Raw genomic sequence first — 13,263 nt, forward strand, 5'->3', positions numbered from 1 at the left:
AATTTTGCCTGCAAGTGTTGGTTTAAATCATCAAATATTCCGAGAAGAAGCTTTACGTTGGGCAGGGATAATGATTACAACACTATTCTTCCCCCTCTTCTCCCTCTTTCTCTCCACCTTGGCTGAAGGTGTTGACTCTTGATGGGGAATGGCTTCATGAGCACTGGCAACCTTCCGGTCCCTTGTTCAAGTTGCGATTCTTCACATATATGCTAAAACAGTGAGTATCAGCAGGCCGTTTGACCATCTGGGGCATCATAATTGAGCTTGTTCCCATCCTCATCGACATCCACACATGAATACCTTTAAGCAGGCTTGTCTGGATGGCAGTCTGGAGCAGGAACTCTGGCTGATTCTTTCCTTCCCCCCCCGCCCCCCTTCCTGCAACCCCCCCACCCCCCTCCCCCTGAGTCCAGGGCTGCTGAGGCCAAATAAAGCACCTCAACCACTGTCCATGCTGAGATCAGCTACCTTAGGCCATGGGACCTTCCTGATCTGTACGGCTATGCACCACTGCCTGCTAGAGAATAATTTGTTTTAATTTGTTGTGCAACAATAATCAGGGAACTTATTGAGAAGATTCTTCTATAATTTTGAAAAAGTGGCATAAAAGCTAGATTATATTATTGCAGCAATTTGATATCAAGTCTGTTGAACGATGAGATTAATATCTAATAAACCAATGTAAGTGAGAATGTCAGTTTAATTAATGCACGTAAAATATAGTTTCTACTTCTGGTATTAAAGTCACACTGCTCTGGATGTGTGCAGTATCAGTACAATATGTTTATCATTACAAAGTCCCACTGATGTATACAAATAGTTTACTGAGCAACTGTCTTGGTTTATTCCTGAACTGTGTCTTGTAGACTAGTACTGCTTTCTAATCGCTCTTAAGAGTGATTAACGTTGAGAGAAAAATGTTGATAATTATTTCAAAAGAATTTTAATTAAAAACCATTGGGGATGATCATTTATGACCTTTTTGAGAAGTTACACTCTGTTGCTCTGCTTCTCCTAGCCAGTGAACTTAATATAGAAAATGCGGCATTTGCTGCCATGCCACCTTAGGAACAACTAATTTGATGTGGTTTTACCCCCTTCTAGTGGAGATCTGCAGGTCACGGGAAGCGGCCATAGTACGTTTACCACTGCTCAGAAAGCCATTGGGAAAGACAACTTCTGCTTAATCCCTGAAGGCACCAATGGCATTGAAGAAAGAATGAGTATTATTTGGGAGAAAGCTGTGGTAAGTTGATAATTTCAGTATGAAGTTCAGAAGTCATTCAGGTACAAGTTTTTTGTCTTCACTGCCTGGGTGGTAAACTGTAAATCAGGCAGGTTCTACAGCGGCCCACTCCGCCAAATTGCTGTTGAGGTGGTGAAGATGAATACTTACCCCGCCTTCTCTAAAAGTGGAGGTATGAATCCCTCGAAGGGACACTAACCTATCACATGTTTAATGCATTAAAGCTAAAATGATGATGCTGTACCACGCTTCACAGGTATATGACAGGTATCCCTTAATTCTTTCCGTGACAAGTTGCATACCGCTATCGTACAGTTAGGGAGAGGCAACCATTTTCCTTCTGGGAAGAAGAGAAAAGCAGTGAACAAGTTGTGCTCTATTGCAGCATTGACAGAGACTTAGGATCCGGTCGGGCTCCTCACCTTTCAGCTAGTTTGTGTTGTGTAGGGACTTATGAAATGATGCCATCTATTTCCATTAGTAGTTTATCTGCCAGATCTTCCTGCACCCATTTAAATGGTCGCCAGAAATTTGCATCTGAAAATGGGGATATTGATCTCTGCCTATTTTTGTACTCCATCCTACCCACGTGAGCCGACTGATGAACATAATGGAGACAAATCGTCTCCAGAGTCCAGAGCCATAAATAATATCATCTTGAGAACATAGCCTAGTGAGTTGAAGATTGTCGATATTGTGGTTGACTGTGACCAATTTGTTTGTGGCTGCGCAACAATTGGGACGGTACCACACAAACCGACTGCAAACTATTCCCTTTTAGATACCATGCGGCACAACCATGCAGCAAATTTAAAGGTACCGCACACACAAAAAAGAATTTAGAGGGAACATCGACTGTGAACAATTAGTGTAAGGGACCATGTGTGTGCTTTATTGAGTTGGACAGGGGAAAGGGTCAGTTATGGATTAGATTTAGTTTGGTTGTCCTATTTTATATAATTACTGCCTCACTGCCTCATTATAAGACTGTGGGGCCGAAATTGCCCCTCTCAGAAAGGCCTGTTAGCGCCTCTGGGAAGTGCTAAGGGGGCACTAAAGGATTTTCGCCTGGGCCAGAGCCACCCTGCAGAATTGCCGCTGGGGCTCTGCGCGGAGTAAGGTGGTTTGCGGCGAGTCCCACGATTAGCGTTCCGCACGCATGGTGATGACATCATTGCCGTGTGCGCCGACCCGTTGGCGCCCTGCGCTGACCCTTTTGCACCCCAATTGGGAGTTGCCATGGGGCCAGGTCATCGACAGCTTATCGGCGCGAGAAGCTGTGCTGGCTGGGACGCCCCGGCCGCCCTTAAAGGGCAGGTGGTAGCGCAACGGCCGCCATCTTTTTCCTGTCAGCCGAATTTTCAGTCGGCCCGATAATGGCAGCCACTAGTGTGGCCGGGACCTCTTCATGCAGTCTGGCACCAACACTTGAGTGCCAGGCCGCTGGCCCGATGACACCCTCCCTGGTGGCTCAGTGAGCACCACTAAAGGAGCTGCAGAGTTCACAGCGGGCATTGTGACGTCATCAGCGCGGCGCTGATATGCTGAGCGCAGTGCTGAACATTGCGCCCTGTGAGCGCGCGAGAACGCTCCGTTAGCGCAACAAACATTTTTTTTAATTAAAGAGGCCAATTCCGCGTCAGCGCAAAAAAACCATCTAATTCGAATTGACCGCCCAAACCGAGCGCGGGGCAATTTCAGCCCGTGTTTATTCTAACTTTCACAAAAGCAAGCTGCATCTGGACTATCGGTGCACTCTCAGCATTACTGTAAATTGAAACTCTCATCTTTATTGTTGAAAGGCCACAGGAAAAATGGATGAGAATCAATTTGTTGCTGTCACAAGCACCAACGCTGCCAAAATCTTTAACCTATATCCAAGGAAAGGAAGGATAGCTGTGGGATCTGATGCTGACCTCGTCATCTGGGACCCAGACACAGTGAAAACAATCTCTGCCAAAACACATCGTTCAGTAAGGAACACTCTTATTCAATGGAACTTAAGGGGTGGGAGGGAATTCAGCAAAAATCTAAAATTACCTTTAATCTATCTATTCCCATTGTTGCTTTAGAGATAGTTTCAAAAGTTTTGCAGAATTTATCTGAAATATGGCATGGAAATTCTCGCTTACAAGCATTATGCAAGTAGAATTTTGTACAGCTGGATTCTGACAAATACTTTGCTAAGAAATGTTATGCTTAATAAGAATTTAAGTTGAATCATTCTATAAAGTGCAATTAAAAATGTCAGTTGTTAAGTTGTTGTACTTGAATTGATTAAGTAACTGGTTCAGCCACTCAATAGAAATGAAAGCCAAATACACATAGCAAGCATATTTTACATGAGAGTGGGTAACTTCTGGATATTTAGAATGCTTGAATAGGGATTTGTTATCATTGACATTCAGTAGAAGGGAAAGGGGTGTGATGCCTTGGAATTGTATATGATAGAAGTAAAAATGCAAGGGTTTGATATAATCTTCACTTTGAACAGGAATGTGTATATCTGCACCTGACTATGTATTGCATTATTTTTGGTAGATAAAAGGTTGAAACTCCATTTTTGTCAGTATAGTTTGCACATCTAAATCCTATATCCTCCATGCAATACAAAATGGCAATCAGCTCTGTATCTTTTGAAAATAAAAGGAAATCCCTAACCAATATGAGTTGAGCACTATTAAAATTAAGTTGATAATGTTGGTTATTTACTCCTGTGTAGGCTGTGGAATATAATATTTTTGAGGGAATGGAGTGCCGTGGTGTTCCATTAGTGGTCATCAGTCAGGGGAATATTGTCCTGGAAGATGGGAATCTGTACGTTAATCAGGGAACAGGCCGTTTCATTCCTCGTAAACCATACCCTGAATATATATATCAGCGTATCAAGATCCGCAACAAGGTGAGTGACTGTGTTTGTGCGTATAGAAGGGGAGTTTCAATGAGGGAGATTGATATTCATCTCTGTAACTTCAACTGCAGGAGAAATTGGAATACGAGCTGATGTCAAAAGTGTCTTATTTAGATCAGTCTTTCAGTAAATTAAATTTGAGTTTTTGGGTGTTAAGAGATATGGAACCAAGGCGGGTAAATGGAGTTAAGATACAGATCAGCCATGATCTAATTGAATGGTGGAATAGGCTCAAGGGCCTAAATAACATCCTCCTGTTCCAATGTTCCTTTCAATAAACTGAATTTAGGTTTACTCAACTTCACTGTTGCCCATTGAGAATGTGATAAATGGTCATGTAACCATGTGCTATGTGTGTTCAAATCTCCGATCTGCACTGCCAGGTGTCGAGGTTCCACACTGGGGGTACAACATTGAAAACGACCCCTATTTTATATAGCACAGTTGAAGCTAGGTGAGTACTCGAGCAGATAGAACCAGAATATTGGACTGCATTTTACTGGTACTTGAATCATGATAAGAGCCATTCAAGCTTTGCAGCCACAGAGCAGAGGCTTTGTAGTGGTGAAGCTCGTCAGACCTGTGGACTGCATATGTCTTCTAACATTGTGCATAGAGTAACACTGTTTAAGGTCAGTGGTGCCATTTTTAATTATATAAAGAACATTTTCAAAATTTGTGCTAAGAACTTAAGATAAGTTCTAAGATAAGTTAGAGTGTGAAGTGATGCATTTTAGGAGGAACATAAAGAATGAGAAGCAATATGAACTAAATCGTATAATTTTAACGGACGTGCAGGAATTTTGTAACTCTTAAACATTCCTGGAAGTGTTTAGTTGTAATGTCCACATACTTGTTTACAAGCTCTATCAAATGCTCATGTCACCAATCATCTACTTAAACATTTAATGGATTTTACCTTGCCGTGTATTGATTATGTTTTACACTAGCCTGCTTTTCAGATTAGGAGGTAAATAATAGTTGTAGATTATTTTATTATGACTTACGTGCATTAGGAATTGCTGGATGAAATTCCTGCATCGCCTTTAAAATTGTACCATTTCATTTATATTGTTTCTCCTCGTTTACCCTAACCCTAACGCACTTCACACTTCTACCTTATCTTGACTTCTGAGCACATATTTTGAAAATGTTTTTTGTATGATCAAAATATATGTGTTAATAAAGAGAATATGAAATTATTATTCAGTAAACAGAAAGAGTGGAAGTTACAAGATATGCTATTAATCTGTCAACTTTCTTTCTCTGGTCCTATTCTTTGAATGTATCTGTTCATCGGTTACCTCTGCCAAGTCGACGGAACTGCATGCGGTGTCTCGAGGGATGTACGATGGTCCTGTATATGAACTCCCAATCACTCCCAAATATGTCACCCCAGCTCCTTCAGCCAAAACTTCCCCAACGAAACCACAACATGCACCAGCACGAAATCTGCACCAGTCTGGGTTTAGCCTATCAGGTGAGATATTTAACGTGGGCAAAGAAACAAAACATACCTGGACTTTCGTTTAGGGAAGTAACGATGTTGTGCTTCTGAGGAGGAGAGATAAATGCTGGCGGCCAGTTACAAAGCAGGCTTGGCAGACACTTTGCAATGAGCTACTTGCCTGCCTGCTCAGCTGGGGAGTCCTGGAGAGGAGGAAGAGAGACATTATGGAGTGAATATTCCTGTTGATGTAAGCCATGTATAAAAGATTAACTGATGCTAATCCTGCCCAAATAGTTATGAGCCAGTAATACTCAAATTTTATGGGTCACCTTATTTGCATTGCTCTGCACAGATCCAGGAGCATACAGGGGCAAATGTAGTGGTGTGAGTGGGGAATTGCATATTCGGGAAATGTAAAGGGACAGGAACCATTAAAGGAGGATCAAATGGAGGGATAAAAGTTCTGAAAGTCTTTAGAAAGTTTCAAATGACATATCGACCTTTCCCAAGGCTGAAGGGACAGTGGATTAGGAAGCGATGGCCAACAATGAAGGGAAAGGAGATCTCATTTGCAGGCCTGAAGTCGCAGTTGATCAGTTGCAGTTGTAGCTGTGCTAGCCAGGTGTCTAAAGAGCAGATGGCACAACTCGGCATCATGCTCACCGCTCGCCCACTCCCAGTAAAGACACTTTCCCACGGCCCAGTGCCAGATAGATGCGACAGTGCAAATATGGTTTGTGTCCCGTTGGCAGACGATCTCTCTAGCATGCTGTAATTAATTCAGTACCATGTAAAGCATGAGTGCTGCGATTAAAGTGCTTCTGAAAAACCATCCAGTATAACGGTTCGCCAGTCCATCATTGTTGAGTCCGGTGTTGCTCATCATCATCATCATAGGCGGTCCCTCGAAATGAGGATTACTTGCTTCCATGCCAAAAAAAAGGATGAGTTCACAGGTGTTTCGAAAGAAGAACCCGAACTACATTCTCAAGGGTGGAAGATGCCTGTGCATGGATTTTTTTTTAACGTGTGGTGGCCGTTGCACACCAGCCCCCACACAGGCTTGACAGAGCTAGGTCTTGGTCCAGCGGCAAGGATTAGCCAAAACGACTGGAAACCTGCTCTGCTGCACGGACCCAGTGCGCACACATATCACAGTGTGGGCTGGTCCGTGCTGCCTCTGGCCCCGAACTCACACCTCCCCCGGGCCCTGATCACATCCCTCCACAATCTCTCATAGCTCCTTCGCCCAGACCTCGCCACTCCTGCCGTATTGCCCACGCTCCAATCACCAACCTGGACCTTGCTGATGTCACTCTTCGCTGCCGTTGCCCTCCTGCACTAGCTTGCGCTGTACCTTGTAGTGGCATGCTTCCACCCTGTCTAGGGGCCACTCGCCACTCCTTTTATGGCCCTGACCTGCCGCTGACGGTCTCTCCCAGGTCGGGGCCTCCACGCTGCCTATGGCCGCTGCTCGTCGCTCCTTTTATGGCTCCGACCTGCCATTGCTATGATGGTGGTGATGGATGGACATCATAGCTTTGATTCTCCTCTTCGGGATGGCGTTCCAGCAGGACCACCGCTGTAGCACCACAAGAGGCAGCTAGGTAGTTACAACAGCAACTTGTATTTATATAGCACCTTTAACATAGTGAAACGTCCCAAGGCGCCTCATAGGAGTATTATGTGATACAAATTTGACACCGAGCTGCATAACTAGAAATTAGCGCAGGTGACCAAAAGCTTGGTCAAAGAAGTATGTTTTAAGGAGCGTCTTGAAGGAGGAAAGAGAGGTTTAGGCAGGAAGTTCCAGAGCTGGGGGCCTAGGCAACAGAAGGCACAGCCACCAATGGTTGAGCGATTACAGGGGCAGAAGAGCTCTGCAGATTGAAAACAACTCTGCCTGTGGGCCTCGGCAGAGACCAAGGCCTACAAAGGAAGGTATGTGGCCTACGTGGAAGGAGAGGAGGCTATGCATAGGTCTTTGCCTTCTTTGGGGGACCTTGGGCCGTTACCATTACTTCCTGGGACCTAATAACACCTGCCACATGGCATCCCCGGGAAGTAGCGCTGTGGGGAAAATCCTCCGGATACAGGGCCCACTGTTTGCTTGTGGCAGGAGCAGACAGTGGCAGTCGGAGCCAGAGGAATTTCAAGGAGGATGAGACAGCACCCAAATGTTCCCACATTCTCTGCCGCTATCTTGCCTGCTTTCAAGCAGGATTATTGGAAGGGATTCAGCCCCATATATCATATTCCCATTCCAACATAACAGAACTGGATATAAGCAATGCCAGCATGTTACTGGTGTCCATTATTGATAAAGGCTGGCAAGTTTCAATTTCCCTCCTTTAGGAGTGACTAATCATGATACCACACTCCTGAGGAAGTTAAGGCAGTGGAGTGGGAGCAGCTCCGAGGAAGTTACCGACTTCAGTTTCTTTAAAATGCGTAAGAAAATGTAACGCTTATTTTTTTTAACTGATTACTGTGCTATATGTGCGTTAGGTGCCCAGTTCGATGACAACATCCCACGCCGTTCTGGACATCGTATTGTCAATCCACCTGGTGGTCGCTCCAACATCACAAGCTTAGGGTGACTACGACTAGAAGATTGAGCTGCTGGTGGCTGATACAAGCAGTTTATTTACCTACAAAGTTATCAGTGTTACGAAAGCCATCTTTCTCTGGTATTTCAGAAAAGAAAAGAAACAAAGTGTGTGTGTGTGTGTGTGTTTGTCCTATAGAATGAGGTGAAGTATGTGACGTGTTTTTGCTTGGAGTTGACTGCCACACAGTTGTGTTTCACGCCATTGTCACTTAGCATGGTGCTTCCACTAGCATTGTCCATTCTGACACTGGTTTAGACATGTTCCTTGTAACTTAATAAGGGTTCTTTGCACATTTTAGCTGCTATAGTAAGTTAGTGCATGACGCTAAGAGATGCAATTTCTGTTTTGTGTATTAAAAAATAAATAAATTCTTCAGGACAAATTGCCAAGAACTAAAGTAATTTAGCCAGAATTGTTAGCTAAACTGGTGTGAATTTATGGTACATTATCTTTTTTTTTGATCATCAGCAAAAAATATAATCGGGAGTAGGAAGGTCAAAAAGTTTATATAGATGTGCAAGGCGTGGCTATCTCAGTGGCTTCAATTACATTCAGTCTCACCATCACATGGACATTGCATTCAAACAGTGAAGGAAGGGTTAGTTATACAGCTATGATTACCTCACAGCATCAACAGAGAGTGATAATTAATGTGACAAAAAATAAACATCTTATGAAATCATTTTGGAGTTTACACAGTGATTTCAGCATTTAACTGTGAGACACCTTTCACACTCCATTTAGTTTGCCGTAAGCTTTACAATTTCTTCAGTCTATTTTGCCTTGCTGTCTGCTTGAGAAATGTTTCACACAGTGATTTCGGCTTGCTATAAGCTTGAGAAAAGTTTCAGAACAGAAGGCTTCTGAGCAGATGTTTCAGCAAAAAGAAATTGAGCTGTTTTATTTGAGGTAATGCAAGAAATGTCCCAGCATTGAACAGTGGTGACTGATAAATACCAGCGTGGATTTGAGCCACTTTACAGTCTTAAGCCGCAGTCACATTTTTTAACTTTTTGATACCGATTCTTCCATTGTATTCATATGCATTTGTACTTACTATTTCAAACTGAATACTCTGGTGTTGTGACTCTACACTTGAGCCCTAAGGCTGTTAAATAAATGATGCCTAAAAATTTCATTCTGCTTTTTTTGCTGTTTATTTATCTATCAGTACTCGGAAATGCTCATGATCGTTTTTTTTTAATAACAATGTTAGCAGTTATTTTACTTTTGCCCTCATATTCGGAAAGATTTCCTCTTTCACTCTTGCTCTGAGAAGGCAGTGACTTGTCACTGCAGTGGCAGCTCTTGAGCCAAGTGCTTTCACAGGGTGATTTGCCATTCAACGTATCCTGCAATAACTCACCTTGTGGGGGGAATCACAGGTCAGAACACGAGTCTTCCTATTCTGGGGTCTACATATTACCACCAATGGGTCAATTGTACCCATTATTAGTTGTACTGTAGCACCTGAAAGCTGTAACTGCACAGCTTTCAGGCGTTACTGAAGGCTTAAATGTAAATCCAGTAAACTGATTATGTGCAAGGTGCTATTGTGTAAAATTAATTTCAGTGGCTTATTTATAGCTATGATCCTTGTAGCTAAAATGTGCTTGATGGATTCTTGTATATATTTTTTTTAAATGTTTCATCAGTGCTTGATGTGCAACAACACCAACTTGTATTTATATAGTGCCTTTAACGTAGTGAAACTTCCTAAGGCACGTCACAGATAAAAAATAAGATTTGAGATAAAAAATTATACACTGAGCCGCATAAGGAGAAATTAGGGCAGGTGACCAATAGCTTGCTTGGTCAAAGAGTTAGGTTTTAAGGAGAGTCTTGAAGGAGGAAAGAGAGGCAGAGAGGTTTAGGCAGGGAGTTCCATAAATGCAACATAACTCCTGCAACAAACTTTCCATTGATATATCCTGTTGATGTGTTGTCAGTTTGGTTCATTTGGCAGCACTTATTATTGGGATTGAAAACTAAGGATTTGAACCCTGCTACAGGAACTGAACATATATTCAGGCTTTCTGATATCTTGCTTGTTCATAGTCTCGTGTCAGATATTAAACGGGCAGGTTGTTTAACTCTAAACCAACTGAGGTATTTAGACACAGCAAAAGGCCATCAACCATGATACCAAGATGCGGCTCTTTGGAGCTCCAACACACTGCGATAAACTGTCCGGATCTGGTCTCGAGCCAGTTTCCTGCACGGTGAGCTCCTGGTTGTGTGTAAGTATTGAGAAGAAGACAGGCGCTTCCTCACAGTAAGAGGAAATCAGGAAGGGTTATCCCTACTTATTCTGGTATTTTTGTTAGTAATGACTGATAACATAACATTTATAGAATTCAAATCCTGTCAATGAATCCTCCATTTAATCTCCCTGTTGAGATGATTAGAGGTGTCAGAGATGACTGGGTAACGTTTTTTTAAAAAGCAGCTTGAAAATGAATAAATTCAAAACCAATTATATTTGTTTTTAACCAAATCTTTACAATCAATCAATTTAGCCACTACTGCAAAATATAAATTACAGTACTGCCAATTTGTGGTTACTGTTACACAGGTCCATTAAATACTAACAAATAATGTTAAAATATAATTAGGTTAAACCTCTTGTTAAAAAAAACCCCACCAATTCGGAACCAGTAACAATTGAATTCTTCAATATAAAATTAAAAATGTATAATAGTAATAGCTTCCCTGGCATTGATCACATTGAATCCTCTGCCTACCTGACTTTGTCGCTCTCATTCCGGCCCTTGGACATTGTCTGTACACCTGTCCTGCGCCCCCCTCCAATGTCTCTAACTTGTCAGAATGATCGTTCCTTCTCTAATAGTGCTGTTTGTTTCTTTGCTCTAAACTCCCTCATATCAGTTAATCTCTGTCTTTGATCTCTTCCACCCATATATCTTTGCTGCGATCTCTTACACCTCTCAGTGTCCCCATCTCTGATAACGCTCTGTCTCTGATGGTTCTCTTTCTTGGCCTAGCCTCCGTGAAGGCATCCATCCATTGTCTTCCCCGGATCTTTTACACCCATGAATCACTTCCTCACCCTCCTCCCCCCACCCCCCCCCCCCCCATCATCTCTTTCCGTTTCCACAGTCTCTACCTTTACCTCTCCTATTTCTCCATCCTCCCATCTGTTCCTCTATCTCTCTGCTCTGCCGCTCTCCCCATCCCTCTCTGCCTTCATGTCGATATGCATTTTCCCTCCCCTCCTTCAGGTTTCTCTCCACAACCCTGGTCTATATCTGTGACACTGTGCCCGCTATCTCTAGTCCTACTGGCTGGTATCGCTGAAGCAGGTGGTAGTAAAACAAACAATTAAATGCACAGCATAGCTTACACAGAATTGCACAGGATATACAGCACAGAAAGAGGCCATTTGATTGAACCAGTCAATGCTGGCCTTTTTGTTTCACTCCAACCTCCTCCCGTCTTACCTCATCTAACACTATCAGCTTAACTCTCTATTACCTTCTCCCTCATATGCCTATCTAGCCTCCCCTTAAATGCATCTATACTATTTGCTTCAACCACTCCCTGTTATAGCGAGTTCCACATTCTCATCACTCTTTGGATTTCCTATTGGATTTCTTGGTGACTGTCTTATATTGATGGCCTCTAGTTATGCTCTTCCCCACAAGTGGGAACACTCTGTGTCTACTCTATCAAATCCTTTCACAATTTTATAGACCTCTATAGCAGAAGAAAGTGAAAAGCCAGGGAGTCGAGAGAGCAGATGATAGAAAGGGAAAGTGGCAGGCAGGGCACAGTCAGAAGCTGGGCATGGTTTGGGGAGGATGCAATGAAGGGTCACAGAGGCCACTGAGAGTTGCAAAATGGTGATGCAATAATAGCAGGGCAGCAGAGCAAGACTACGAGCAGTGGCAGAAGGCTGGGAATCCAACGTATAAGCAGGCGGGCAAAAAATGGAGGGCTCCTTTTGCAAAGGAGAGCCAAGGGGGCACTTTTTGCAGAAGTGGAGCACTGGCATTCTTCCCTGGACTTGACTCAGATCACTGGCATTTCTGGCCTCCTTTGGTGGGCAGACACCTGAAATACGTCCCAATGGTTTGGGTGTCTGCCTGGCCCTCGAACATTGGCTCATAATGCCTTCCTTCACCACTGCTGATAGATAAATAAATAAAATAAATATCACAGATACATAATTAATTCTCTGCCTATTATATGAAGAAATAGCTCTACTATATAGCTGCTTAAGGAGTGGCAAATGGCAACAAATAAAAAAAATAATTTAATCTTTTCTGCTTCAGCAAAATTTCAGCAACAATGCTTAGTGAATATAAGCATAACCTTTTATTCCATCATTCTAAACACAGAACTTTTATTGCAGCATCACTCCAAACTTAAGTCATGGGACATTCCTTCCACAAGCTGTTACCTATTTATATGAACAGTTTTGTTTCTTGCACTCTCAGTATAAACAATTAAAAGAAAGGCAGCTATTGTAACTATTTTAAATACAGCAGAAAAATACCACTTTGAAATTTGGCATTTTTAAAAAAAAGGTTTATTTGACAATCTAACACATAGTGAACAACCCCTTGAATGTCATCTCAACATTTTTATCAGCAAAGTTACCATAAAAAGTTTAAGAATTAATGGTTTACTTTTTCTTTAATGTAACAAATTCTGGTTACTTTTATTGTCGTATTAATGATTTCCTTGTGGATTTTCATTCTCAGTAATTTTCCACTGGTGGGGATGGGCGGGGCTTATAAACAGCAAGTCCTGACATGCTCTGTGAATGGTCAGTCTTGTTGTCAATCTTAAAATTATCTGGCAGTTGTAGGCACAGATGCATGCTGGGACGTGGAGACTGCTTTCCTAATTGGTCTCTTTAATTGACAGTGATGTGTCCACAGCATGAGGCTCCTTGCCTAGGCCTCAGATGGAAAACAATGTGAGAGTCATTTTTAACACAAAGTGCCGATGTATAGGGCAATTTGAATGATGATCTTGTAGGTGCTGTAATTTTTTTAATGTATTTATTATGTTG

At 42.5% G+C, this 13,263-nt stretch overlaps 2 protein-coding genes across 6 annotated transcripts in view; one reads left to right on the forward strand and one right to left on the reverse strand.

The window, feature by feature from the left end:
- The window catches only part of LOC139234866 (dihydropyrimidinase-related protein 1-like), a 64,895-nt gene extending 56,685 nt beyond the window's left edge, over positions 1-8,210 (forward strand). For 3 of the 4 annotated variants that reach the window (XM_070865672.1, XM_070865652.1, XM_070865681.1), the window contains 5 exons: positions 1,108-1,249; positions 3,052-3,222; positions 3,972-4,151; positions 5,475-5,640; positions 8,119-8,210. In XM_070865672.1, the coding sequence (XP_070721773.1) occupies positions 1,108-1,249; positions 3,052-3,222; positions 3,972-4,151; positions 5,475-5,640; positions 8,119-8,210 (751 nt within the window). Of the gene's footprint in view, positions 1-1,107; positions 1,250-3,051; positions 3,223-3,971; positions 4,152-5,474; positions 5,659-8,118 lie in introns of all 4 variants that reach the window. The other variant, XM_070865662.1, reaches the window with a different exon arrangement.
- A 3,125-nt stretch (positions 8,211-11,335) lies between these two features.
- The window catches only part of LOC139234877 (evC complex member EVC-like), a 65,536-nt gene continuing 63,608 nt past the window's right edge, over positions 11,336-13,263 (reverse strand). The window contains exon 21 of one of the 2 annotated variants that reach the window (XM_070865707.1): positions 11,336-12,368. The gene's annotated coding sequence lies outside the window, so the exon portion shown is untranslated. Of the gene's footprint in view, positions 12,372-13,263 lie in introns of both variants that reach the window. The other variant, XM_070865695.1, reaches the window with a different exon arrangement.

The sequence above is a fragment of the Pristiophorus japonicus genome, chromosome 2 (assembly GCF_044704955.1).
Source record: "Pristiophorus japonicus isolate sPriJap1 chromosome 2, sPriJap1.hap1, whole genome shotgun sequence".
NCBI classification, from domain to species: domain Eukaryota; kingdom Metazoa; phylum Chordata; class Chondrichthyes; family Pristiophoridae; genus Pristiophorus; species Pristiophorus japonicus.